Source organism: Panthera uncia, chromosome D4 (genome assembly GCF_023721935.1).
Source record: "Panthera uncia isolate 11264 chromosome D4, Puncia_PCG_1.0, whole genome shotgun sequence".
In the NCBI taxonomy this organism is placed as follows: domain Eukaryota; kingdom Metazoa; phylum Chordata; class Mammalia; order Carnivora; family Felidae; genus Panthera; species Panthera uncia.
In genome coordinates, this window is record NC_064807.1 from 17,291,826 (window position 1) to 17,319,174 (window position 27,349).

The 27,349-nt window shown below is 43.8% G+C and overlaps 1 protein-coding gene across 2 annotated transcripts in view; it reads left to right on the top strand.

Moving 5' to 3' along the window:
• The window catches only part of PCSK5 (proprotein convertase subtilisin/kexin type 5), a 445,686-nt gene that overhangs the window by 188,134 nt on the left and 230,203 nt on the right, over window positions 1-27,349 (top strand). For both annotated transcript variants that reach the window (XM_049633868.1, XM_049633861.1), the window contains exons 8-9: window positions 4,716-4,928; window positions 15,509-15,609. In XM_049633868.1, the coding sequence (XP_049489825.1) occupies window positions 4,716-4,928; window positions 15,509-15,609 (314 nt within the window). The remainder of the gene's footprint in view (window positions 1-4,715; window positions 4,929-15,508; window positions 15,610-27,349) is intronic.

Below are 27,349 nucleotides of genomic sequence, written 5' to 3' on the forward strand. Positions count from 1 at the left end.
AGGAGAAAGAGACTGGGGTCTCAGTACATATTCCCTTGACCCCCTTCTGTGCAGGACCAACATGGGTTGGCATGTCCCCGATCAGTTCTCAACTTCTACTAGCCCCTCTGTTTCCAGTTCCAGTGACCCCCCCACTCCTCAGCTTCCTTCCTTCATGAGGGGGTTAGGGGTCATTATTGACCTCCTACTGTCCTTTGAAGTTTCCCTTCACCACGCCCAACGGTAACATGATTCCTTCAAATTATGCTTGATGGAAGGATGTCACCTCTGTCTGGAAGGCACATTTCCAGAGCCGGGGCAAACCACTGTTCTAGAAACCAAGAGGATCTCCAAAGGACTCCATGATACATCATCGCTCCTTCACAGTGGTGTCACCTCTAGACGCTGCCATAATAGAATGACTTGGGGTCCTACTTCTAAGGGAGTCCTGGTCAGGTGGGGATTTCTGGGTGCAGTTTTGCATCTGAACCTATGTTCTTCCCCCTGAGAATGCTCAAGACCATATATGCATCCTTTCCTTCTCGTTTGAATCCTGCTGCTACCAAGTCTGGAGAGAATCTGGAGACTGGTCTGTCATTGGTTCTACTGCCAAACTTCAGTAAAGACACTGGAGACTTGGCTAAAAACACTACAGCAACCACTAGCCTTCTCTTTGCCCCAAAGAAGATTGTTGTTAAGGGTTAAGGGCACAGGCTTTAGCTCCACTTGGATTTCAAGCTCTGGCTCTGGCATTCATGAGCATTTCTGAGCCCCAGTTTGACCATCTGTAAAATGGTGATATGGATTTGAATTACACAGAATAACGTTTGTACGATGTTTGGTGCGTAGTAAGTTTCTACAAATGTTAGCCTCTATTGTTTTTAGTGCATGGTGCGTAAAACCCCTCTTGCTCATAAAATAAAAATTACCTCTTAAGAACTGGCCCTCTGAGGGGTGCCGGGGTGGTGCAGTCAGTTGAGCGTCCGACTCTTGGTTTCTGCTCAGGCCATGATCTCATAGTTCGTGGGTTCGAGCCTCACACCGGGCTCTCTGCTGATAGCATGGAACCTGCTTGGGATTCTGTCTCTCCTTCTCTCCTGTCTGTCCCCGCTTGTGCTCGCTCTCTCTTTCTCTCTCTCAAAAATAAATAAATAAACTTAAAAAAAAAAAAAAAAAGAATTGGCCCTGTGTTTTCCCTCTTAATGTGGAAAACATTAAGAGGGAAATAAGTGTGTTTGTTTCTATTTATAAAAATCCTACATGGTCATGGAAGGATGGTGTGAAAAAGAAAACTCTTTCCTATTCTTACCAAACAGAATAAGTTCTGTTACATTATCACTTTATGGCTGCTGTATGCATATAAATTTATAAACATTAACTTCTTTACACATGCACACACATCTGCACACACACACACACACACACACACACGTACATTTTTTTAAACTGAGATCGTATTATATCATTTTGTATTCTCCATTTGTAATTAAATTGTGAACAGAAAAATACCTGCTAAATATTTTCTTGTTAAATTTTTTTTTTTTTCAATCAAACAAGTTTGGGCGGCACCTGGGTGGTTCAGTCGGTTGAGCGACCGACTTCAGCTCACGTCATGATCTCATGGTTTGTGAGTTCGAGCCCCGCCTTGGGCTCTGTGCCGACAGCTAAGAGCCTGGAACCTGCTTCAGATTCTTTGTCTCCCTCTCTGTCTCTTGCTCCCGGTTTGTGCTCTATCTCAAAAATAAATAACTAAACATTTTAAAAAATCAAGTACGTTTTTAAAGATCTTTTCATTGCATTTCTGTGTGCATCATAGGCACACAGTCATAATTTTATACAGGTATCCAAATTTGATTGTGCTATATGTGCCTTTTCATAGTTTTGTGGTTCTTAATCTATTATCGGTTACAGTGGTATTTAAACTGGGAGTGTTTTGGCATTACGTCATGTGTTCTGTTGACCTGTCAGATAAAGCTCCAATGTAATCGTGCTTTTCGCCACAGCACAGCCTCTCAGTTAGAGAGAGGGCACGTATTGATGATGAATTTGACCCTTCCTTCTCTGGCTATGATGTTCTGTCTCTGAGGTAAGGAGATGAGGCACCGGGTTTCTCAACCTGGCCATCTACACCATAGTGAGGAGTTAATTCCTTCTGGAGATTTTCAAAGCATTGAACAAAATCCTTCGTTTATGATGGCTTGGTGCTTTTTGTCTCCTTCTGTACATTTCATGAATATTTTGATGGGAAACTGAAAGTTGATAAACCAGACCCAGCTGTCTTGTGGCAGGAACATCCAGAACTTTCTCTCCCTCTCTCTTCATGAATATTTCCCATTCCTGTCTGCTCATATTGCATTTTTCCACACTGAAGGACAAAAAGAAATCTATGTGCAGGTCAGTCAAGTCATGTCATAAATATTCTGTTCCTTGAGGTTTCAAGGTCACAGACAGTTTATCAAGGATATTTCAAATTCTCTGTCGTCTCTCTTTCCTTGGCTCTTTTACCAGAAATTCCAAAATAGCAGCCCAAATACTTTCCCTCCACCTGAGACCATAAAAGCTAGGACCTCGAAGCAAGGAAGAGGTTCAGCTGTCAACAGCTATGTGACTTTGGTTACCACTCTCTCATGACCAAATGATAGATTTTGGCCTCTGTGTCCGCCAGTGTGATTTCTAGTTTTAAAAAGGTAAAATTTCTGAGGGATTCAGCTCTGACAGTTCAGAGAACTGCTCTTCACTTTGGCTTATTTCTGCCTCTTCTTCTGAAGATCTCCCCTTATGGAACCAAATCGCCATTATGCTTCGGTACATCTATGTTCTACTTTGGTTCTTCTCTTTATATATTTCACAACCTTAGGAAAATCTTCAAGTACATGCCAAGTTTTGGCCTAAAGAATGTAACCCTGTCTCCTAGCCTTGTAAGAAAGAATTCACGGATCTGGTTGACGAAAGGTATCTACAAGCAAATATGTTTGGAAAAAACATCAGATTGTTTCCACCCCCCCTTAGAGTTTCGCAATGGATGATCACTTACTAAGTTCTGCAATAGGGGAACCTGTTTTATTTTGCTTAACTTAGACTTTCCAAACATTCTTAACCTTGGAGTTCTTTTATTTCTGGTAGTATGCGTTAACATCCTTCATAATTAACGCCCATGCCGTACATAGGGGAGGCACAGCTCTGGAAGGCACATAGTCCCTAATTCTGCTGCTCACTGGCGACGTGATCTCAGGGTACATACAAAACTTCTTCACACGTCATAGCACTCGGATGTCAACTGAGGGAGCATAATGGCACCCGTTTCATGTGGGTGAAGATGTATAGCACTATTACATGTCTGTGGTAGTTACGACTAACAGTAGTCCAACTCTGGGGTCTGGCTCTTTGGGTGCCAATTTTGTCCCTCCGCTTCCTGACCTTGGGAGCATTTCTTAACTTCTGTAGCTCAATTCTTCATCTATCCAATGGGGACGAAGATTGTACCATTCTCACAGTGTTGTTCGAAGAGTTCGGTCTGATTCACGTAAAACAATTATAAATGTGCCTGGTCCGTGGTGGGTACCTAATGAACATTAGCCGTGTTATTGTCATCACTGGTGCTCTTGTTACGTCTGTGAGTGTATCACGTGAAACGGATTATTTTATTTTATTTATTTCAATTTAAATCCAAGTTAGTTAACATATAGTGTCCTAAAAGTTTCAGGGGTAGGATTTAGTGATTCATCACTTACATAGAACACCCGGTGCTCATCCTAACAAGTGCCCTCCTTAATGCCCATCCCCCATTTAGCTCAACCCCCCACCACCTCCCCTCCACCAGCCCTCAGTTTGTTCTCTGTGTTCAGGAGCCTCTTATGATTTGTCTCCCTCTCTGTTTGTATCTTATTTTTCCTTTCCTTCCCTTCCCCCACGTTCATCTGTTTTGTATCTTACATTCCACATATGAATGAGATCATATGGTATTTATCTTTCTCTGACTGACTTATTTTGCTTAGCGTAATACATTCTAGTTTCCATCCGTGTTGTTGCCAATGACAAGATTTCATTCTTTTTGATCCCCAAGTAATATTCCATTGGACGTATATACCACATCTTTATCCATTCGTCAGTCGCTGGACATTTGGGCTCTTTCCATACTTTGGCTATTGTCGATAGTGCTGCTATAAACATGGGGGTGCATGTGCCCCTTCGAACCAGCATTTCTGTATCCTTTGGATAAATACCTAGTAGCGCAGTTGCTGGGTCATAGTATAACTCTATTGTTAATTGTTTGAGGAAACTCCGTACTGTTTTCCAGAGTGGCTGCACCAGGGGTGTAATTGACCTATAACATTGTATTAGTTTCAAGTGTACAAAATAATGCTTTGATGTGTGTATATATTGTAAAATGAGCACCACAGTGAGTCTCGTTAACATCCCTCACCAGGCATGGCTACATTTTTTTTTTGTCCTAGTAATGAGAACTTTTAAGATCTGCCCTCTTAGCAACTTTCAAATAAGCAATACAGGATTATTCTCTGTAGTCAGTCACCAAGCTAGACATTACATACACATTATTTTAGTTCCCAAAAGCAGCTCCTCTCACCTCAAGAAACAGCTTAAATCCAGCATATTATGAAAAGAGTATCACAGCCCTCCTGCAGATATTTGATGGTGCCTGTTGATTTTGACCTTCTCTCCATGTAGAGCCTGTGATCTGTATTTTCCATCATGTAACTTTTTCTGTTTGCGAACAGGGGCGGAGAGGCCTCGGCTCTGTTTTTGTCTGGGCCTCAGGAAATGGTGGAAGGAGCAAAGACCACTGTTCCTGTGACGGCTACACCAACAGCATCTACACAATCTCCATCAGCAGCACAGCTGAGAGTGGGAAGAAGCCTTGGTACCTGGAAGAGTGTTCGTCCACATTGGCCACCACCTACAGCAGTGGAGAGTCTTACGATAAGAAAATAGTACGTGGCATTTGCATGTCATGATTTATTCATTTATCTTTCACTACGAAATACAGAGGAAAGGGGCGCCTGGGTGGCTCAGTCGGTTAAGCGTCTGACTTTGGCTCAGGTCATGATCCCACGGTTCATGAGTTCGAGCCCCGCGTCGGGCTCTGTGCTGACAGCTCAGAGCCTGGAGCCTGCTTCGGATTCTGTGTCTCCCTCTCTCTCTGTCCCTCCCCTGCTCACATTCTGCGTCTCTCTGTCTCTCTCTCTCTAAATAAACATCAAAATTTTAAAAAAAGAAATACAAAGGAAGAACCATAAACTTGTACGCAAAAGTAATACATGGAAATAGGCAAGTAATATATGGAAATTAGCTGCTGACGCAATACACATATTTGTAAGTTTCGTGATTCTGTTATTGGAAGTGCTTATCTGGGCCATTCGGTTCCAGCATTTGATGTGGTCTTAGACATGAGTAAGCTTTAGTTTTATTGAAGACAAATGAGCAGTCCACTTGGACCTTGCGAGTTAGTGGTAGAGAAGAGACCAGTTCCGACAGTCAGCCTACTTCCCTTATCCCTCTGTCCCCATACTGCCTTTGAAACTTATCTTCAGTGCTTCGGTTTCAAAGTGGGTCTGACTAATTCCGTGGGAACTAAACCGATCAAAAGGTGCTTTTCTACTACCGAGGCACCAGCTCGCCTGAATGAAGAGCACAGAAGTCCTACGTGATCGCCCGCTTACCCGCGTGCCCTGCTCTCCGTGCAGACAGAGAACTGATTGAGAGTTCAGGATGCAGGACCAGCCTGCTTGGGTTTTGTTCACTGTTGAACCATTTACTATAGCTGGGTAACGTGAGACACATTAGTTAATTTTTCTGTCTCAACAAGCCTCATCTGTAAAAGGTGAGCATTTAATATTGCATGGTTTATGGCATTATTATTACAAAGATGATGAAGAAGTAAATAAAAAGGGCTTTGCATACTCCTTGAACCACTGACGCCCAAGGAAGTTCTGACTTTTGGGGTGCCCAGCGCTGTGCCTCTGGTTCTAAATTTCAAACACCTTTGCATTTTGCTCTTTTCTTGATGATAGTTTTGTAAACTGTCTCAGGATTTGTCTCTCTAAAGTGAATCTAAGCTGCTTCACTTGACATTTTTTAGCATTTAGCGAAGACCCTTCTCTCAGGTCTTGTAGATTCATGCAAATTTGGGTCGCATCTGATTACACAGGGAGGAAACACAGCACTCCCTTCGTGGAATTCTCCATCCACATCCATTTGGGTCTTCTTGATTATCCTGGTTATCATATAATTTTCATGTGTGATTCCTTAGCTACTTTTCACTACCTTCTTTAGTTACATTTTTCAGATTGATTTAAATAAAAATCGCCTACCCATATCCATATCCCCTCTGCCCCTAGTTTTCCTTAATTCCTCCACAATAACTGGGTTAAAAAATATGTACATGAATCTACCTTTAAGCACCTCCAACATTCATCAGTAAACATAACCCTGCAATACAAAGTAAAATATAAAAGGAGAAAACCCAGAGATGACAAGTACCACAGTTTCCCGGCTTTCTTAATGGGAAAGTGATGTTCCGTGATTTTTTACCTTCATTATGAAAATGTTATAATCCAGGAGTGCCCCTTTTGCTCTCAAATTTGCTTGTCTCTCAGAACTCACGGTCAAGGTCCACTAAAACTAAGTGGCATCCGTCAGTTCTGCACCATAAAAATCCTGATGGAACTCTCTGGAATAAGAGTTCTCTTTCTGTACCTCTGGAGTCTGAAGGCAAATTTGCCATTGCTTCAAAGTGAATATGCCCGTCGACTCCTGTTTTCCTTGTGTGGTGATTGCCATGGAGAGGGTACCATGAAGTTCCATAAATGCCTTTCTTAAGAGAAATGTACAACCCGGTGGGCAAAATATCAAAGGAGAAGAAAAGGTTTTCTGGGTCCTGGATGGGAGAAGGCAAGATGGACAGACCTCAGAATCTCTACGTGAGATTTACTCCCTAGACTTGACCTTCCTAGCCCCTCATCATGCTGTGATGCTATGGTGGATGCTGTGACCACCCCCCGCCCCCAGCGGCAGGCAATCATTTAGGATTCTCCCAGGGACGGACAGAATGATCCGTTCACTGGATGGATTCATTCAGCCATAGACTACACTTTCTCCCTAACTGCTGCTTCTGATACCAAAACCTTTACTGACTCCCTTGATATATGTAACCTATTTGTTTCTCACTTCTGTTGAATCTCTTTCTCCCATTTTCGTAGCAACAATTTATTAGTAATTTTTCTCCATCCCGTTCTTAGAATCTCTTTTATATTGCCCGAATCTGCAAATTACCGTAAACTGCAGAGGAATTTGGGAGCTGTTTCAAGTTAGAGTCTCCAGCCTTAGACCCATCTCTCAGTGGCTCAGTGACCCTCAACACTGCAATCTGTACCCCCCACCCCCCGAAGAAAGGCACTTTGATCGTGAACGTGTTAACAGTTTGAACATGAGTAGAGTTAGCAACAACACCGGCCTTTTATGGTCCAGCTGACCCCTTTTCCTTCCAGATGTCAGAATGACAAATAATCCTGCGACGTGCCTGGGACCTTTTCTTTACCAGGCTTTGAACCAAACGCCGGTGGGCCCTCAGAGGTGCCCACTTCCTGTCAATGGCATTGTGATTGAGTGTTGCAGGAATGGTGGTGACTGTCCCCCCTTTGTTCTGGGGCTCTCCTCCCTGGGCCATTCATTTCCTTGTGCCATTTGCGGCTTCTTCAGGAGAGCACTGTTGTCATTTCTTGTCTGTAGAGCCCCGTTGTGCTTTGAACCAGGCAGATGCTAAGGATTCAGGAGAGAGGAAGGATCGCTCTGCTTCAGGAAAAGCACTTTTGTTCAATAAATTTGACTTGTCCCCAACAGAATGTTTTGCAAGCAGGAGAACCTGGCCCTGGGTTTCAGATCGGCCACATCTCTGCCCCTTGGTTTCCCACCACTACTGTTGGTACAGTTGTGGACCTCGGTATTTCATTCATGCTTTAATCGATTCAGATCGGTAATGGTCTTATATCTTATTACAGCACGTGAAGCGTCCAGAATAGCAAGATTACTACTGTAAGAAACTCCCCTGTAAGCTCAACAGAAATCAGTTGAAATGACTGATTATTATAAAGCCACATTATCAACTAATACGTTTTTATTAACAATATTGCATGCTGCCTTTTCCGTGCCAAATAGGTAATACGTTCACAGTTATAGTAACATGCCATAAATATGGCATTTTTTCTTTATCCTTCTAATTAGTGCCAGGTACTGGGCATGCATTAAATGCATGGTCTCATAGTACCCTCAGAACTCTACACAGGAGCACCAGGAACCGTCCTCACTTTACAGATGAGAAAACTAATGCTTGAAAGGTTGACAGAAACTTAGGCAGTACGTGATGGAGCCTGGATTCCCACCAAAGTGGGGATGGACGCCATCTTGTAACCAGGATCTGTCACGCTCTGGAGACTTCTCAAGGACACCCACCATGGGGCTGTCTGAAAGCACGGTGCTGCTCTCACCTGTTTGGGGTTCTTTTCTTAGTGATTAAAAAAAAAAAAATACGTATCTTTAGAACACATAGGTATCCATTATTTTTCACTCCCGGTGATTTATTTTGATTTTCACGTCCTAAGACCTCCTGATAATCCCCTAAAACAATCAGTACTCTTGCAAAAACCTAAAGCTCTTTGCCAATCCGAGTCGCTGGTCCCCTGTGTCAGCCCGGAGCTCGTCCAGAATATGCTTTCCGCGTGACGTTCAAGCGAGGGCTCTCCCTCTTGTCACAAGTGTCCTCTGTTAAGGCCCGGTACCGCCAGATAGCACTTCATTTGTGCTAATGAATTTCACCCCAGGGAGGGTTTTTCTTGTTCCCCTCCCCCAGTCCCTTTTATCTTGTTCAATTTTCTTCCTCGTGTCCATAAAGCTGCTTAATGTATTACACTTTTTCTTACTGACTGCCTGTTTTGCAGTAGATTGGAAACTACGTGAGGTCGAAGATTTTGTCTTGTTCCTTCCCAGAGCCTGAGCTTAGTAAATATGCATGCATAAATCACTATCAGACGCTGGGAAGGATGGGAGCGGCAAGGATTGTTTACGCAGCCACAGGAAGACAGGGAAATGCTCTGTTTCTTTAAGAAAAACTCCTTCTGGTAGGTTGGTAAAAGGCAAAGGCATTTGGCAATAATGTATTTCGCATCTGAAATTGCCCACAGGAATCTTGCCGTAAAGGCGTGCGTGCTACCTTTCTTAGTGTCCAAGAGCACTAAAGATCCCATCTAAAACCCTTCACTGCCTCCTGAAATGTCTCCCAAGTTCTGATTTGGAAATAAAGCTTCCCTCTCTCCCCAGTCCCTCCCATCGTTAAATGATCTCCTTCTTTTGGGACTCATTCAACCTTTGCCCTTTTTCCTCTGGTCATTTGTCTTAGAGATTGGAATATGGCCTTGATCCTGTTCCTCCTGGGAGGGGTCTTGTGAGCCAAGGGTTAGAGTACATAGGCTCTGCTCAGCCCATTCCTGATGTCATGTTATTTATTTGTGTTCCCAACAAACTTGCCCCCCCGGGGTATCTCAGGTTGGACTGAGTGACCAATTCCACGTGGAGGAATTGTCTTATTGCTTTTCATGTTCCTAAGCAGCTACAGATTTTCTCTTCTTACGGAAACATCCTGCTCCCCACCCCCACCCTCCCCCGCCACCCAAATCATTATTCAGGTACAGTCACCATTCACAATGGGGTTGATTTCTGTCATCTCCCTGTTTCTTCTTTTGGCTCGAGAAACGGCATCCTTTTTCAAGCAGAAGACTGGCAAATCCAGATGTGTTTAGTTTGTTTGGAAGCTTGATACACAGTCTCTTGAGAATGTTAAAAAGAGGAAATGAAATTTGCTCCTGAAAAGTTCCGATCTCGATGGTGGCCGGAAGGAGAAGGTCGATACCCACTTGCCGACTTGGGCTGGATCTCAAGCCCAAGTCCGCTGCCATGGCCGGTGGTGGCCTCGAAGGGCCACCTTGGCTCTCGCGGATGACTATACCCGATAACTCAGCTTTTTTCTTTTGCTGCCATTTCAGGATTTAACTGTCACGGCTTACCCCGCTCTGTAATATCTGCTGCATGTCCTTAGGCAGGTTAGCCTGAGCCTTCATTTCCTTAGTTAATAGTGTATCTTGCGTGCAGAGTTCCTGTGGGTTTCGACGTAGCCGTATGCACACACGCGAGCGTGCACACCCAGAAACGCCTATTGTGTGTTGTCTCACGTGCCGCAAGCTGCTTGAGGCGGTCGTTTGAGAAGCAGTCCAGCCTGTGGTGGCGACAGTGGTTGTAAGGAACAGCTGTACTTTTAGCCCCTGGGCTATATATACGCATAGACACTCATACCCTTTGTAGGTTGCTCGTGAGCTTATGTGAGTTTTTATCTGGAGAGGCGACAAAGGAGCAACCTTGAAGCCTTTCCTGATAATTGGGGGGGGTTTATAGAACAAAACGAGTATACGGGAGCTTGATGTTAGTGATTCAACTTGGCCAATGAATACTGTGCTTCTGCTCTATACCTAGAACCAAGCTGGACACTTGGGAGGCATAAAAAATCATCTAAGATGGCATCTTCCTCCAGTGATAACAACCTCACGTTTGTAGGCAAAGCCTCGCGTTTACACTTGCATTTACAGATTCCCGTGGCAACACAGGACTGGAATTTTGTGTGGGCTCGTCAGTCATGATTGAATTTTATACCAGACTTCGGTGAACACAGAAAGCACTAATTGGTCCTCAATTCCCTTGTATTTTGCTGTGCTTAATAAATCGGCTTCTTCTATTTTATTCACTGACACATCGAAGATTTATTTTCTGCCTTTATTCCCCCCATGGCTGTGTTTGAAACAGCTTTTCTGGCACGTTTCTGATCCAAATCAAAATCCACACCAGACACAAATTCAACCTAACAGACAGTAGAATCGTTTCGTGTTTCAAAAATATCTGTTCGGTTGCTCTTTTCCCAGATAGGAGACAATATGGCACCTTCAGAATAAAACAGATCGCGAGATATCAGGGAGATAGAAACTCTTCCCTGCAGGGCTGCTATTAAGGCTTGTCACTCGTGGCCAAAGTCAATCAGAACTGAGATTCCCTGGAGAATTTCCTCAACAGGCTGGAATAAAAGACCCAATCAGCCCAACTAATGAAATGTGAAATAATGGGAAATAAGAGCTTACAATGAGAAAAAGTCGTGGTTCTGCTCGGAGGAAGCGTGACTGGACCTGAACAACACCCACCCCTTCGCACCAAATAAAGATGACAATCCCTAGCTTGGCGGGGTCCAAAAAACCATCTGCAACTCATCCATGAGACAGGCTGAACATCTAATTTGCTGACCGGGACAGCTTTGATCTGGCTCGAGGCCTGGGGTCGTCTTCTGTTTGCCTCACTCTGACGGACAGAAAGGATATTTTCTTGAGCGATCAGAGAAGTTCCGTGGAGGAAAATTCTGTTTCTGATTTGGGTAGCGAACTGAGAGAGCTTGGAGTGTGCAAGATGGGCCACCGGGATTGAAACCCAATTTTGAGACAGTTTTTGAAATGGAGTCCAAACTGAAAGAGCTTTCTTGTTCCGTTTTCACATACAGAACCTCTGGACTCCTTGCTCCGTGATGTGGGCCTACTGTTCCACGCCACGCTTCCTTGAAATCACACCGTCAGATCTTGCGTGCGTGTGTTGTGCTTAATGGGGTTGCCCCATGTGGTTCCAGTTTTCGGGACATCATTTTTCTTCAAGATTGCATGCTCCTTGGTGGTCCTTGCCTTTTCTTTCTAAAGATAGACACAAAAATTCCCTGATACTCTGGCTTCTCTTAATGACGAAAACCCTGCCTCAGATCTTTGTGGTAATTTACACCTAAATATTTCCACCACTGACAGTCACTTCCTCTTGAAATGACCCAGCTGGAATTTCTCCTTAAAGCCGGGATGCGAAGGAGTGAGGCTGTTTTCGTTTCTTTTCTCTCCATTCCTTTTACCCTTCCTCCCCATCACCTCCCTGCTCCATCCCTTTTCACTGTCTCTCACCACTCAAGTTTCACTTAGTTAAGGTGATTGCAAAACCTAAATGAATGAAAGCACAACGCCGACTTGGAATATTCCACACGCTTGCCCACACCGAGAGCGTTTAACGCTTGGTTGGTGTTTGCATAGAAAAGTACGGAGCAGCTTTTCATTTAAGCCCGCAACGTGTATGTCCGTACCTGGTGACCGTATGCGGATGAGGCATATTCCTACGGCAGACCCGACGTCATCAAGCTTTTATTGTTCACGTTTGAGGTTGGCCGGAGGTGGTTCTTTATCTGCCCGAAAAGCATTGCACACACTTGGAGTGTTTATTCTGGATTTGTTTCTGTGCATCGAAAGTGTCTGATCCAGCTGAGGAATAAGCAAGATGAGCCAAGTGGGAAGACATGGTGAAAAATCTTGAATCCAGGCACAAGCCATTGAAAAAAAAGAAAACCTGGCAAAGGAGCGTGGCCATGAAGGGGAGGCGAAGTGAGCAGAACACAGGGCCATCTCTCAACAACGGAATGTCTGGAGACTCGGGAACAGACTGCTCCGGGGTCCTTATGCCTTGACTTACTGACCGGGTGTTTGATAAACCAGGCTGCAAATTTACCCACGATTTCAAATGAATTAGAAATACCTTTGCTGGGCACCTAGGTGGCTCAGTCGGTTAAGAGCCAGACTTCAGCTCAGGTCATGATCTCACGGTTCGTGGGTTCGAGCCCCGCGTCGGGCTCTGTGCTGACAGCTCAGAGCCTGGAGCCTGCTTCGGACTCTGTGTCCCCCTGTCTCTCTGCCCCTCCCTCGCTCGCCCTCTGTCCTCTCTCTCTGTCAAAAATAAATAAACATTAAAAAAAATTAGAAATACCTTTGCAATGATCCAGCAGTCCCACTTCTCCTTGTACATTCAAAAGAATTGAAAACAGGATTGTGAAGAGATATTTGCAGCCCCATGGGCACAATAGCCGAGAGACGGAAGCCGCCCAGATGTCCGCTGATGGATGGATGAATAAAATGCGGCAAATACATACAACGAAATATTGTGCAGCCTGAGACGAAGGAAATCCTGCCAGATACTACAACATGGATGAGACTCGAGGACGTTATTCTTCGTGAGATACGCCAGTCACGCACACGCAAAAAGACAAATACTGTGTAATTACATTTATAGGAGGTGCCTAGAGTAGTTAAACTCATAGAAACAGAAAGTAGAACACAGGCTTGGAGGAGGGGACAAAGGAGAGTTGTTTAACGGGTGGAGTTTTATTCATACACGATAACGTTCTAGAGATCTGTCGTAAGGCAGCCTGCAGATAGTTAACAATATTGTACTGGACACTTGAAAGTTGTTAAAAGGGTAAATTGGTGTTATGTGTCTGTTACCCCAACAAAAAGCCAAAGAAATACATTTTAAAGCCAACAATTAGGGGCACCTGTGCGGCTTAGTCAGTCAAGCATCCGACTCTGGGTTCTAGCACAGGTCACGATCTCATGGTTCGTGGGTTCGAGCCCCAAGTCGTGCCCTGTGCTGCCAGCGTGGAGCCTGCTTGGGATTTTCTGTCTCCCTCTCTTCACTCGCTCGCTCGCTCTCTCTCTCAAAATAAACAAACATTTTGTAAACAATAACAAAGTCAACAATTAAAAATCCAGAAAGTTTCTTCGGCAGAAGTGGGCAAGGGCTCTGTTTACCCAAACATCCTCTAAGCGACTGGTGTGGAGGTTTGGGAGGTGACTGGTTAATCAAGTCTGTTAATCGAGAGAAAACCTCGCCTTCTTGTCAGATAGACTGTCGGGAGTCTAGACCTCCACCACCACATCTCTATGGTTCTATTATTTTTGTTCATTCTGCCACTTTGTGTGTATCCGTGCCTGTTGGCATGGATCATCTGGCGACCTTAACAGTGTCCAAAGGAACAAAGAAAAGACCATGAGAACCGATGACCCTGGATGAAGCTAGTTCAGCCCGCGTGTCAGTCTAGAGCCATCCTAGGTAATTAAATAGTCCATCCAGACATCCGCATGGGACGCTGAGGAAATATTTAGGGGAGGGCTCATTTCTAAGGAGTTACATGGCACTTCCTTCCTGTGAAGATCAAATTTCTTTCCAAATCAACCAATCGGCCCCCTCCTCTGGAAGGGGATCTCAGAAAAGCAGGACTTGGTTTTCAGCCGCGTTTATCCCGCCACACCTTTCTGATGACCTTCCTCCTCAGTTTCCCTGTCTGTAAAATACAGGCAATACCCTTGTCTGGATCCAGAGAAAGCTTAACCCCCGTCCTCCAGTAACCGCAAGGAGATCACCAGCTCATCTCGTGAGCCTTGTGTGTTCCCAGCAGGAGTGATATGAGACCCAAGGAGGCAGAAGTGGATGCTCGTGGGGGAGGGAGGATTTTTTAAATCGTAGATATTTCGGTGGTTTGCAGAATCTGTATCTCGTAGTGTTTAATTTGTCTTGTCGCGGAGACTCTCAGTTTAACGCTTTTCCCCCTTAAGTGAGATGATCCTGAAACAGAGGTTGAGGGCCGCTGCTCTCGCTGGTGGACGTGTTATTCAGCCACAGCTCAAGTGAACCGGATTCAAACCAAGAGGAAAACAATGACCTAGGTCTCACATTCTGCTTTAAAAAAATGGAGAAATGGCTAATCTCCTTCTGTGACATACAGGCAGGCACTTAGTGCTGTCCCATCAAGCACCCGGGCTTCAACCGTGTTTTTAGTATTCACGTGAAATCTCTGAGGAGGTCTTAAACCAGTGTTCCTTGCATGACAGGGCTCGGCTTTGCTTAAAACCTGCAGCTCGGGGCGCCTGGGTGGCTCAGTCCGTTGAGCGTCCGACTTCGGCCCAGGTCACGATCTCCTGGCTTGTGAGTTCGAGCCCCGTGTCGGCCTCTGTCCTGCCAGCTCGGAGCCTGGAGCCTGCTTTGGATTCTGTGTCTCCCTCTCTCTCTGCCCCTTCCCTGCTCATGGTCTGTCTCTCAAAATAAATAAACATTAAAAACAAAATTAAAAACAAAACAAAACAGAAAACCTGCAGCTCGCCCAAGGCATCAGTTCTGGGAGGACAGGGGTCAGATCGTGTGCCTTTATGCTCCCAGTGCCTAACTCGGTGTTTGGTTGTCGGTTCAACATAACCTGCTTATGAAAGTGCTGGGGTAATGAAAGAGCTTTAGTCTTAACTAGAGCTGGGTCTGGGGTGAGGCAAGTGAGCGTTTGGGGGTAAAATTTAAGGGGACACTTGCATAACCCCCGCGTTCCGAGCCAAAGACTCACCGTAGTCCTGACCCTGGTTTTCACGGAAGCCGAGTCCCATTTCCACAGGCTGCCCTTTGCAAAGCCGATTTACACAGGCGACTCTTCTGGAAGTGATATGGTCAGGAGTGCAAAACGAGGCATTTAAAACAACCGTTTCGGCACCCCTCCGTTCCACTTTCATGAGTAAATTTCTTTCGACTTGCGCGTGACTCACATTGACCCCAGCTCCCTAAATGTTTCATTGCTGTCTTCCAGATTACCACAGATCTGAGGCAACGCTGTACAGACAACCACACCGGGACCTCGGCCTCGGCCCCCATGGCTGCGGGCATCATCGCCCTCGCCCTGGAAGCCAAGTAAGCCTTTAGCTTCCTATTGTCTCCGCTGGCGACAACCCCTCATCTCAAGGACAACTTACCCATTCCCTACTATATGATCCCTAGCACAACAACCCAGAGCAGAATCTTCCAAATGCGACCTTTCAAACGTCAAAGACTAGGGTTTTAAAAAGAATTTTTTCCCCCCGATATCAAGGAAAAAAAAAAAGCAATTCATTTTTTTTTCTTTTTTTTTTTTTTTTTTTTTGGTTTTTATATCCTTAAAAAATCAAACTGTGTAATTACTTTATTATGGAGTCATGGTGTAGGCATGCCAGTTGGCTCCAACCCTCTTGCCTTGTTGAGGTTTTTATTCTAGTCTGGGAATGTTCCTGTGGGTCTCAGAACAGTCAGGGGCCCTTTCCCTGCAGAACAGCCAGGCGGCTCGGATTCCAGGACAATAGCGCTCCCTCTGGGGGACAGACTATGTCAAGGTCATTTGACTGAATGAAGCTCAGGGTCAAGAACAACCCACCCACCTTCAGTCCTGTTGCGCGTGGTCAAATTCTGTGTCTGAGAGATCCCCTTGAAAGGCCCCTTAGATTCCGTGCTGTAGGCCTCACTCTCTGTCTGTAAAACAGCAACAGATTTTGCTGTCTTAACCAACGTAAATTTGTCTCCACTCTTGGGAATCCTGGATCTTAGTTCTTTCAAAACCTCGTACAGATCTACACGCTCTTACCCTCAATGTCAAAACCCAAAATGCCAAGAAAACTGGAAGCTCTTTTGCAAATTTGGCACAAAAACTCATTTGATGGCAAAGCCCTGAACTGACTTGAGGTGGTTTGTCTTTATCGTGAAAATCCATACAAATATTAACGTATGTGATTCTGACGTGCTGGCTCAGAGCCTCCCCCCACCCCCGCACCCCGCCCCGGAAGTTTTGTATAACCTATGCTCCGGATGCCATATCTGAAAAAATGTCGAATTCCAAATACATCAGGTCCAAGAATTTTAGAAAAGGGTCTGTGGGCCTGCACTCTGATGCCCTCCTACAAGAGGATCATAAAAGCAACTGAAGTAAGAACGTAAGTGTTTTTCCAGAAATAGCCTTGCACCCCTGTCCCAGGGAGGAATAGAATGATGTTTCCATTTAGTTGTACCCAGACGGAGAGCAATAGCCGATGACAGGAGAAGAACACAAGAATGATGACGAGACCTTCAGTAAGAACAGTACTCGCTCAGTCTCAGTACGTGTGTAGCTGCCCGTTCTTTAAGGCAGAGAGCCTGTGTTAAGGCAGTCGGGCCCTCATGTCATATGGAAAGAGTGAAATATAAGCCATGGAAAGCCCGAGACGGGCAGAAGGACACAGCTTTGGATGTGGGCTGTCTTCGTCTGTTGAGACCACTAGAACAAAATACCGTAAATGAAGTAGCTCATAAACAACAAAAATTATTTCTCGTTTTTCTGGAGGCTGGGAAGCCTAAAATCGAGACACTGGCCGATCGGGTGTCCGGGGAAGGTCCACTTCCTAGGCGGGTCCCATGGCAGAAAAAAAGGGGCAAGGGAGCTCTCTGGGGTCTCTTACGAGGTCTCCTCTTTGTGACGGCACCACCCTCATGACCTAAACACCTCCCAAAGGCCGCACCTCCTAACGCCATCACACTGGGCATTAGGTTTCAACATACGAATTTCGTGGGGACACCAACATTCAGAACATACAGTGGGTGCCATACCTTTTGTTGACCCCTTGCCAAAAATTGACGTGGAGAGATATCCAAGTTCACACGAGTGTCTGTATTGCTTTCTTTTTGATGAGGTTAAATAAGAATCATTGCAATGCGTTGTATCTTTTAAAGTGTTAAAAATTGGGGTGGAGCAAAGAACTTGCACTTACCTTATTAAATTCTCACCTGACAACTTTTCACTGGACAGTTCTGGCCACAGAAGTGTCTGTTAGGTGTCTCTTCCTCTAATGTTTTATTTATTTATTTTTGAGACAGCAAGTGTGTAACCAGGGGAGGGCAGAAAGAGAGAGAGACAGACAGACAGACAGACAGAGGCAGAGACAGAGACAGAATCCGAAGGAGGCTCCAGGCTCTGAGCTGTCAGCACAGAGCCTGATGCGGGGCTCGAACCCACGAACCGCGAGATCATGACCTGAGCCGAAGTCGGATGCTTAACTGAGTGAGCCCCCCCAGGCGCCCCTAAGTATCCTGTTTTTAAGTTGGTGACTGCTAATTGGATCTTTGAAAAGCATATTGGCTTCATCCTGCGATTCTGGGGTATTTGCCCACAAAATAGTAAATTAGAAAAAAGTCAGGAATTGATCGAGCACTTCCTAATTCCCCTCCAGAAATGGTTGTCATCTCACCCTTAGTAACTAAGCGCCGTATCGGTGGCTACAGATATACATGATACTCCGTTCCTTGGGATATTACCGTACCACTAATATTTCAACAGTTCTCGTAACCACTATTTAAGTTCAGGTGGAGAATCCTCACTTTTATGCCTCAAGCAGCGCACTCGGTTGGCTAAGTTTGCCTTGGGGCTGGGAACACCCTGAAAGCCTTCCATCTGTTTTCGTGCTCTTTGCCTTCTGAGCATTTTTAAAGATTAATTTTTGCCGCAACTGTGATGGATGGGAGGCAGGGGGCCAGACAGCCTCTACGTGGAAAGATCCACTGTTAATTGAAGATTGTCAGCAGTACGGTCTGATCATGGAGCCAAAGTAGATGGTAAATAGACTGATAGATAAAATGTTCTGGATAAACCTTGCCTTGTAACTCCACGTAACTCGTTCAGTGGGCCAATCTTTTCCCGTAAGTGATGCTGGAGGTTAGGAGGGGGACATCTGAGTATTCAAAGAGTGGGTCAGACGTTGATGATAAACCTGGATCAATAAGCTGTGGGCCTCCAGCATGGTGTCAAAAGTATCTGGAACTAAGAAATGACAGCACAGAGCTTGGATGACAGTAAGCCAAGGCTTCAGTTGTTCAAAAGCTAAGCCGAAGCCTTGCAAACACACCTCACCCACTCAGCAGCCTCCACACACACACACCCATCCCCCCCCCCCCCCCCCGGGGATGTCCTCATCTACTAGTGCTTTTCAGCAAGTCTTGGACTTGGGTATTTGGAGATTCAACCTTTCCTCTCACAAGCTGAAAAGCCTGATCTAAGGAGGGAGAAGAGAAAGCGGCAGCATTGCCCCGGGGCACAGCCAGCACTCTAGCTAAGCATCGCCTGCTCAGGTCAGGGAGTAGGGTGAGGCTGAGTGTTGGGGGTAAAAAGCTGCCAGTGGGGACTGCCGTCCCCATTTCCCAGCATGCCCCAGCTGTCCCAGTGCTCTAGGGGGTATTGTCATTTCTCCTAATGGCAGATTTCAATCTAGATTGAATCAATTCAATTCAATTCAATCAATCTAGATTCAATCAATCAATTCAATTCCATCTAGATTATAATCACTCAGGGAAAACTGCCACTTCCTGACCTCCCTCCCCCGCAGCCTGCTTTCGATGCATCCCAGGTGCTTGTCGGCATCAGTAGGACAATCTTCCTCTGGAGGATACTTCAACCATTGGCCTGTCTGCCATTTTGATTCTTCTTGCGCCCTTCCACTCAGAGCTTCTTCCCTACCCGCAACCCCAAACAAAAGACCTTCTTAGGAATCTAAGAGAAAAGAAAAAAAAAAAAAAAAGAAAGATACAAAACATAGAAACAGATCAGCTCAAAGTGTGCAGATTTCTTATCTGAGCTCAAGCAAAGCTTGGTCCTGAGTTAACTGCTGCGAGAGCTCATAGGACAGACCCCCAGGCCATCCTTTTCCTAAGGGTGTGTAAGAACAGGTGTTACCACAGAGGACCCTGTAGCATACCCCAGACCCTCGGGTAAAAGCACACTGCACCCAAGACTGGAAGGATTCTCAGTCCCTCGAAAATCTGCCTCCTTTTCCTATTCTGCCTCAGTTTGAGCCTCGTCATCGCTACAGGCGCTTCTGACAGTCTGATCACAAACTTTGCCTTTCTAGTAAATAAGGCAGTTTCCTCCTGTTCCCCAAGATATCACCTGGGTGCAGAAAGCTGTCAGTGTTTTACCCTTCTAAAAACCGGGAGCAATTTCAGAATAAGAGAAAATCCTGTCATCTTAAAACACAGGAGAGGACACTGTTTTTGTGTTGGGGTACTCTTTGTATGTATTAGTTCAGAGGTTTCTAATATTTCAATTAGGTGGATTTTGTGGATCTGGAAGTAATCTTCTGGTTTTTCAGCCGGGTGAACAGGGACTATGTAATCAGTGATTATAGGTGAACTAATTATCATTTGGGCCGTTGCTGCTTGAAGTGATGTCTTTTTGTGTGGCATAATTCAGCAAGTTCAAGTAAAATGCGCGTCCCGGGAGCAGGTTTCTTACCTAAAGAAAAGAGTGAAACGTGACTAACAGTTTTAGGTGAGCAGCACAGGAGAACGCCAGGTCACGTGTCGAAAGAGCTTGGCATCGCAATCTCAATGCTGGGATATATTGCCAGTTACCATAGCCCTGTTGGGAAGAGACAAGAAAGTTGCCAGCAAATGATGTTGCCTATAAAATGGTTTATTAAATAAAAATGGCAATAATTGACGTTCATAAAAATACACTCTTCAGATTTTTAAACTCTGTTTTACTGAAGTTTCCCAGACCGGAGGCTGTAAGCGTTAGCAAAGAGAAACTAATTTAGTAGAGTCTTCCCTATGTTTAAATACCAGCATTAGCTCAGGACATTCAAAATTTAAGTTTACCAAAGACACCTTTTGGCCTTGAGTTGCAAATGGTTTCTCACTGGTAAACTGAGTAACCTATGGTTAGCAATCAAGAAATGTTGTACAGCGAACGGTCAGTTAAAGGGACTGAGTCAGATAGAAACTTCGAAAATTGTTTAGGACTTGGAGAAAGGAGGGTGCTGATGCAAAGAATCTTCCACACATCCTTGTTTGAAGTGACCTGGGAGCATTTGCCTCCAATTTCGTATCTCAGGAGCCTCAGGGATACCTTCCTTTGAGAACGTCTAACAGAGCTACACCTAAACTCAGAAAATAAACAAATTGAAGGGGGAGCTGTCATTCGGTGCTGAAAATATACCCAGAATGTCACCTGCTTCTGGTATGCTTCCTAGCCAACTTGATGGGCGTACAATACACACATCTCTAGGTGGGCTCATCTATTTTATTTTATTATTTCCCTGTTCTCTCCTATTTCAAATGTCCTGTTGGAACATATCCTATAAGTATTTGTAGAATACAGATTATAGGACCTATATAGATAGAATATAGCACTAGCTAATTTATCGTTGTAGCGTGAGGCCGAAACTCCTGGAGACTAAGGATTGTACATTCCTGCCTTTATATTTGTGTATAACAAATATCTAGTACACTAAAAAAAAAAAAAAATATTCTAAAGCATCACGCTGGTGCTAAGTGAATTAAGCAGGGCATATTTCAAATATTTGTAAAACATGTCAGTTGCCTTCAAAGGGAGGCAAATGTACACTAACACGGATGCACAAGCTATTTAAGAAAGCCAATGAAATCAGTCTGGGGGGAAAGGTTGTGGAGTGTGCCGGATTTGGCTGAAAATAGAAATGGCCCACCTCCACGATCCAGCTTGGAACACTGGCGCCGTGATACTCTTACATCCTTCGTGACATCTAAGCACAATGTTTTTGCAGAAGGTCAATTCCATACAAACATTAGATCAGCCCATCTAGTCCAACCTTCTTATTTTTTGTACGAGGGAAATGAACAGAAGTGTTCAATTTCATATATTCGTCATTTTTACCTCTTAGTTCCTCTAGCCGGTAGCGATTAGTGACTTCTCCCCACGTGACCTCAGCTCATTCCTTACCCAGTTTACTTATGATCCCTTAGAACTGGGCTGAACTTGGGGAGAATAGAGACATGATGTTATTCCCTCCCTGAGCTTCCAAGAGAAGCCCCTCTACCTTTGATCTTTAGTGGAAGGGATAACGTGAGACATGGAAAGGTCAATGTGTGAAGAATTAAAGACGTGTTGCACTACAAGATGATTCACACCATATGCTGTTGATTTCAGAAGAACCATCCTGGAAATTCTTTTCTCCGGAAATTAAACTCACCATCTGTATTTCTTATCAACCGAAAGGTCCATCTATATAAATGTCATGCACTTACCAGTGGTCAACCACTCTATGGGTATGCTCTCCCTTTCATTATAATCTCTGTCTTACCAAGTATGTTTCCGATGCAGGGGAAAAAAAATATGAGGAAATGCTCCAAATATTTGAGATTCAGCAATTGTGAGAAATTAATACCTGGGACAGTTGAGATGGGGCCTGAAGTTTTTAGCAAGTTGAGTTAAAGTAACTAATTGAGGGGCTTCAAAGATCTAGACCTGACCGTCTTGCAGGGAGGAGACCACATAAGAAGGATTCGATAGACGTAAACATTTCTAAATATTGGGGTTAGCATCTTAGGCCTGATATCTGGTACACTCTTCTTATCTTCTTTGTTTTGTTTTAATTAAAAACACATTTCAGTAAAAATGTTCCATTAAAAATACTCCCAAAGGCCACATTCCCCTGTACGAAATGCTGCAGTGGGCGGGGAGACAAATGGTTGTTGAGGTAAAATAGCAGAGAATCTATCCACTCTTTCCTTGTAGGGGAGTTTTACTGATTTCAAGTAGGACTTCAGAAGCACATGCACAATACAGGTATATTTGCCCAGATTCTCTGTGATTCCAAGAGTGAGGATGGAGTTAACACACACTCCCTTTTCCCCCATGCTCTTAGAGCTTTTCGGGTATTGTAGAAGCTTCTAGAATGTTGTAGTTTGGGCTTAGAATTTAGCTGAGATTTCTGGCATGGAGGGTTGGGATATATAGCATGAGGAGGGTGGGGAGACTTAAACTGTAATCAGGGAGGAGAGCTGAAAAAGGAGGTTCGTGAGGTAAAAACAGCACACATTGCCACTTGAGGCCGAGCGGACAGAGAAGGGATGTACTGTCCTGGACTATTCCCTATAGTGAAATAATTGTAACCAGACCCACAGAGCAGTTACCACGGGCCTGCTGCCAGGACTGTGCATGAAAATAGCTTTGTTATGTCTACATACACACAGACAATACACTGTGTCCCCTAGCACTTTTCAAGTTCAAATTATGTGGAAGCCAGTATTCACTGGACTCAACTTTGTACCTAACTAGTAGTTAATGGTTTAAAACATTGCAGCTTCCAAAGGTGTCCTTTATTGCTAGAAAAGCCTGAGTCAATAGGTTCATTCACTTTGTGTTATCTTGAGATTTAGCCTGTGTTTTCCATCCCCTTCCTGAGATGAGGAAACTAAGAAGGGGTGGATGGATAGTTGAGTTGCCCAGAGACTGAACTGAAGACAGAGAAGTGATTAGATGACTGTTGCCTGTTTCTTTTGCTTAGCTTTATTTTAGAAAAATGGAGTATTCACTGAACGTATTTTCCTTTCATTACTGTAATACTAAAGATCATTTCTTAAGAAGAGTAGTTCTTAATTTGGTTACAGTCCCCAGAGTTTTTGCTTATATACATCATTTTCAAGGTCATATGTTATATTAGAAATGTCTCATATTATAAATACCTGATTTATGATTTAACCTAAGCAGTAACACTATTTAAGATTGAAAATGGGAAAGACCTGTCCTCTGGGATTTGACTCATTTTATAGTAATTATATCATTATCTATGCTATGTCATCCACCCCACCACCTTGACAAGAATTCCATCTCAAAGGACACGATGCCTAAAAATTCTATAAACAATGATACCACTCTGAGAAAATAGTTTAAGCCCAAGGGGGAGAAAAGAGTTAAGTTGTGAGAAGCGATTTTGGAAAGAAATTTCTAATCTTGTTTTTCTCATCTCTGAAAGGTGTGTAGAGAAAATATGGTGTTGGTAACATAGAGCTTAGATGGAATCATTCATTCATTCAGTAGACATGTAGTAATGGTCTACTACTTGTCAATATCTATGCTAGACATTGTGCATTGAACGGTGGGTTGACATACCTGGAACTTTGGCCCTATTTGGCGAGGCAGTCTTTAGGAAACCAAATGATAAGTACTAAGAAGAACATAAACAGAGTAGAATACTGTAGAGTAATCTGATGAAAGGAACCATTTTGTCTAGAGTGGCAATGGAGAGACCTCTTGGAGGAGGTGACATTTTTCTGAGACCTGAAATATAAGAAGGCTCCCTTGTAGAGAACTGGACTGAGCATTCCAGGGAGAGGGAGGAGCAAGTTGGGAAGACCACATAATTGGAATACGGTTATTGGCTTTAAGAAATAGGAAGATATGCAGGACTAGTGTGAGCTGGAGATTTGGAAAAGTTCAGATCACATAAGGTGTCATAGTAAGTAAACATGATAGAGGTCTATGGAGTCTGTAAAGGAGAAGATTTGATTAAAATTTGTAAAGATTATTCCAACTTCTCCTTGGAGAGCTGTTGGTGTTAGAGCAAAGCAAGCGCCATTTTGGAAGCTAGTGCCATAGTTCAGGAAAGATTAGGGTAGCTTGGTCAGCGCGACAACAATGGAGACAGAAAAAAGTGGATCAATCTGATGTTTGTTTAGCGGGTAGAGCAACCAGGGAATGAATTAGATAATGTGCTTTGGGGCGGGGGAAGAAAACCTCAGGGCTGAGTTCTAGTTTCTTAGCTGAGCTCTTGGGTGGATTGCGCACCATTTATTGAAACAGATACCCTTTTTTCTTTCCATGGGCTTCTGAGAATTGAAAGAAGCATAAAGACCCATGGGACCAGATCCCTGGGCCGACAGGTTTTATAATAAGACCTGTGTTTGGGCGCACTGGCTCCTCCAGCAATCTATTAATTACTTATTAATTTAGCCTTAGAATTAATTAATTAATTAATCCTTAGCAAGTGCTGTTCACTAAGATCATGCTTGCTGTAAATGGCTGAGACCATTTACATTTTTAAAAAGAGAGAGAAAATAAAGAATAAGGATTTATTTACATTATAAATTGCTCGTCTACTGCCATGCGCTGTCATTTAAATAGTGTGTTAATAGCAAATTGACTTTTATTCACTTACCCCAGAAGACTGCTTAGAAAATCTAATGAATTAGTGGGTTTTCAAGAAGTATGTAAAATTGAGTATTTAAATTGAATCTCTTGAAGGTTTGTGGATGTTATGCATTGCCAGGAAATTTTTGTTCTTGATAGTGTCTATGGTAACACCCCAAATACTATCAAATATAATTTTTCTTGCTAAGAATACGAGAAGCTGCTTTTTTTTTTTCCGGGTCCAGTACAGTTTCACATAATAGTTTGCTAATTTAATCACTTTAATCAAGGCATATTTCAGGACTTTCTGCAAAATGACTTCCTGTATGGCTTCATCAAATATCACTCTCTTTGTATTCGGGCATTCTCAGATATATTTCTAAACTCTGTTTTGAAACCCAGTTAAAACTCAACCCTATTTTTTAAAAACTTATTTATTTTGAGAGAGACAGAGTACACACCCATGCACGCAGGAGAGGGGGAGAGAGAATCCCAAGCAGTCTACATGCTGTCAGCACAGAGCCCGAGGCGGGGCTTGATCCCACAAAATGTGAGATCAACGTGAGCAGAAATCAAGAGTCGGTTGCTCAACCGACTGAGTCACCCAGGTGCCCCTCAACCCTATTTTTGTGGCAGGTGTTCTTCAGCTGAGTGTTGAATCAGTCTTGCATATAAACCACATGGTCTTCACCTATAATTTCTTACTTCTAGGATATTTTTGTTTCATTAGTCCAGAAGAGGATAATTGTTCCTAGTGACACTATTATTTTTTGTATTTTGCTGATTCCAGCATTCTTTTTTCTCTGGTTTGGAAGAATCTTCATCATGATACCTTTTGCCGTCGGTATGATGGAAACGTAAATAAGAGAAGCAGAAATGACAGACTGACAAGCATGTCATTTCACTAGCATGAAGATTTATTCATTCTGACCCCAACAAGCTGATTATGGCCTTTGATTTGTCAAAAGCTCAAAGCAACAAATTCATAGTGAAATAAAGTGTGATACCTGGAAGAGAACCTGTACAAAAAAAAAAAAAAAAAAAACAGACACTTTGTGCTGAGAAGATTGGCTCATTTCTTAACATCTTGGATTTTCATTTCTCTATTTGTGATGATTCTCAACCTTACTGAGTAACCGTATGTGTGACCCAAGTGAAGTAAAGTTCTATGTTCTTTGCATATCCCAGAAAAAATAATGTTAGTGTCATTCTAGCCCATAAAGTCACAGTGCACCTGACCACAATATGCTATAGATGAGACAAAGGAGTCTTCTTGCCGTTGGCCTCAACTGAGCGTGGACATAGTGCATGGGAGTGCAAAAAAAGGTACAATCAAAAACTGAAGTGATGAAAAATAAAAACAGCAGGCAGCTTTCACCGAATGCTCATTCTATGCCAGATACTGAGCTGAGGGCTTTTATCGGATATCTCAGTTAGTCCTCAAAGCACTGCTATGAGGTAGGCATTATCTCCCTGTTTCAGATGTGGAAAGAGGCTTAGAAGGGTATCCAGGTGGTAAGCGGTAGATCTGGACGTTGAAATCAAGGTGATGTGATGCCAGAACCACATCTCCTTTCTGTTTTAAGAGCAGTCACAAGACGTGGTTCATTGCAAATGGCGGCCGTGAAGCTTAAGCGCCATGAGTTTGGAGCAGGGTGACAAAACCTTCCATAGAAGTGATTTAGGAGGACTTCACAGACAACGGATTCGAGCTCTACTCTGAAGATTCTTTTTTCAGCTTGAGTGTGTATGAGTCCTACAGAATCTTGTTTAAAAATGTAGATTTTGAAGCTCTCAAAATAGTTTGGGTGATTCCATTGCAAGTGGCCCACAGATCACAGTAAGAAAAACCCCCTAGACTGTAAGCTGTCTTGAAAGTCAGGTTGCTGCAGTAGACCCAGCAGCACCAAGAACAATGCTGGGCACATAGTAGCAACCAAATAATCTGTGTAGTGAGTAAATGAATAAATGGAGAGACGGAAGTCTCCCTTTAGTTATTCAGAAGTATGAATAAGTATCCGGGTAGCTGTTGGTAGTGGGGTGTAAATGCCAACAAATGTAGTCTTAACTCTGAACGTCGATTGATTCATTCGAGAAATACTTACTGAGTCATACTTGTTATCATTTCTGTATTTTGAAAGAAACATGTTTTCCCCATCTGGGGAATTGCAATACCTCTTACAGTCATTGCTGCAATCGTTAGCATCATAATTCTGATGTAAGTCCGTGTGTGCGCCCGGCACCGTGCTTAGATCTAAAATACATCTGGGGCGCCTGGGTGGCTCAGTCGGTTGAGTCCGACTTCGGCTCAGGTCATGACCTCATGGCTCGTGGGTTCGAGCCCCACATCGGGCTCTGTGCTGACAGCTGGAGAGCCTGGAGCCTGCTTCAGAGCGTGACTCTCTCTCTCTCTCTCTCTCTCTCTCTCTCTCTCTGCCCCTCCCCCACTTGCGCGCGGGCGCACACACGCATGCTCTCTCTCTCTCAAAATAAACATTAAAAAGTAAAAAAAAAAAAAAAAAAAACAGAAAGAAAGAAAGGAAGGAAGAAAGAAAGAAAAGAAAACAAAGGGTGATATTGTGATAGAAAGCGATGGCGTACTAAGGGTAGGGAGGAGTGAATAATGGCCAATAAGAAAAGGAGTAGGCAAGGCCACCAATGAGATGGTAGCATTTTTGCTGAAACAAGAGTCATAAGGGTGACCCAATTTAT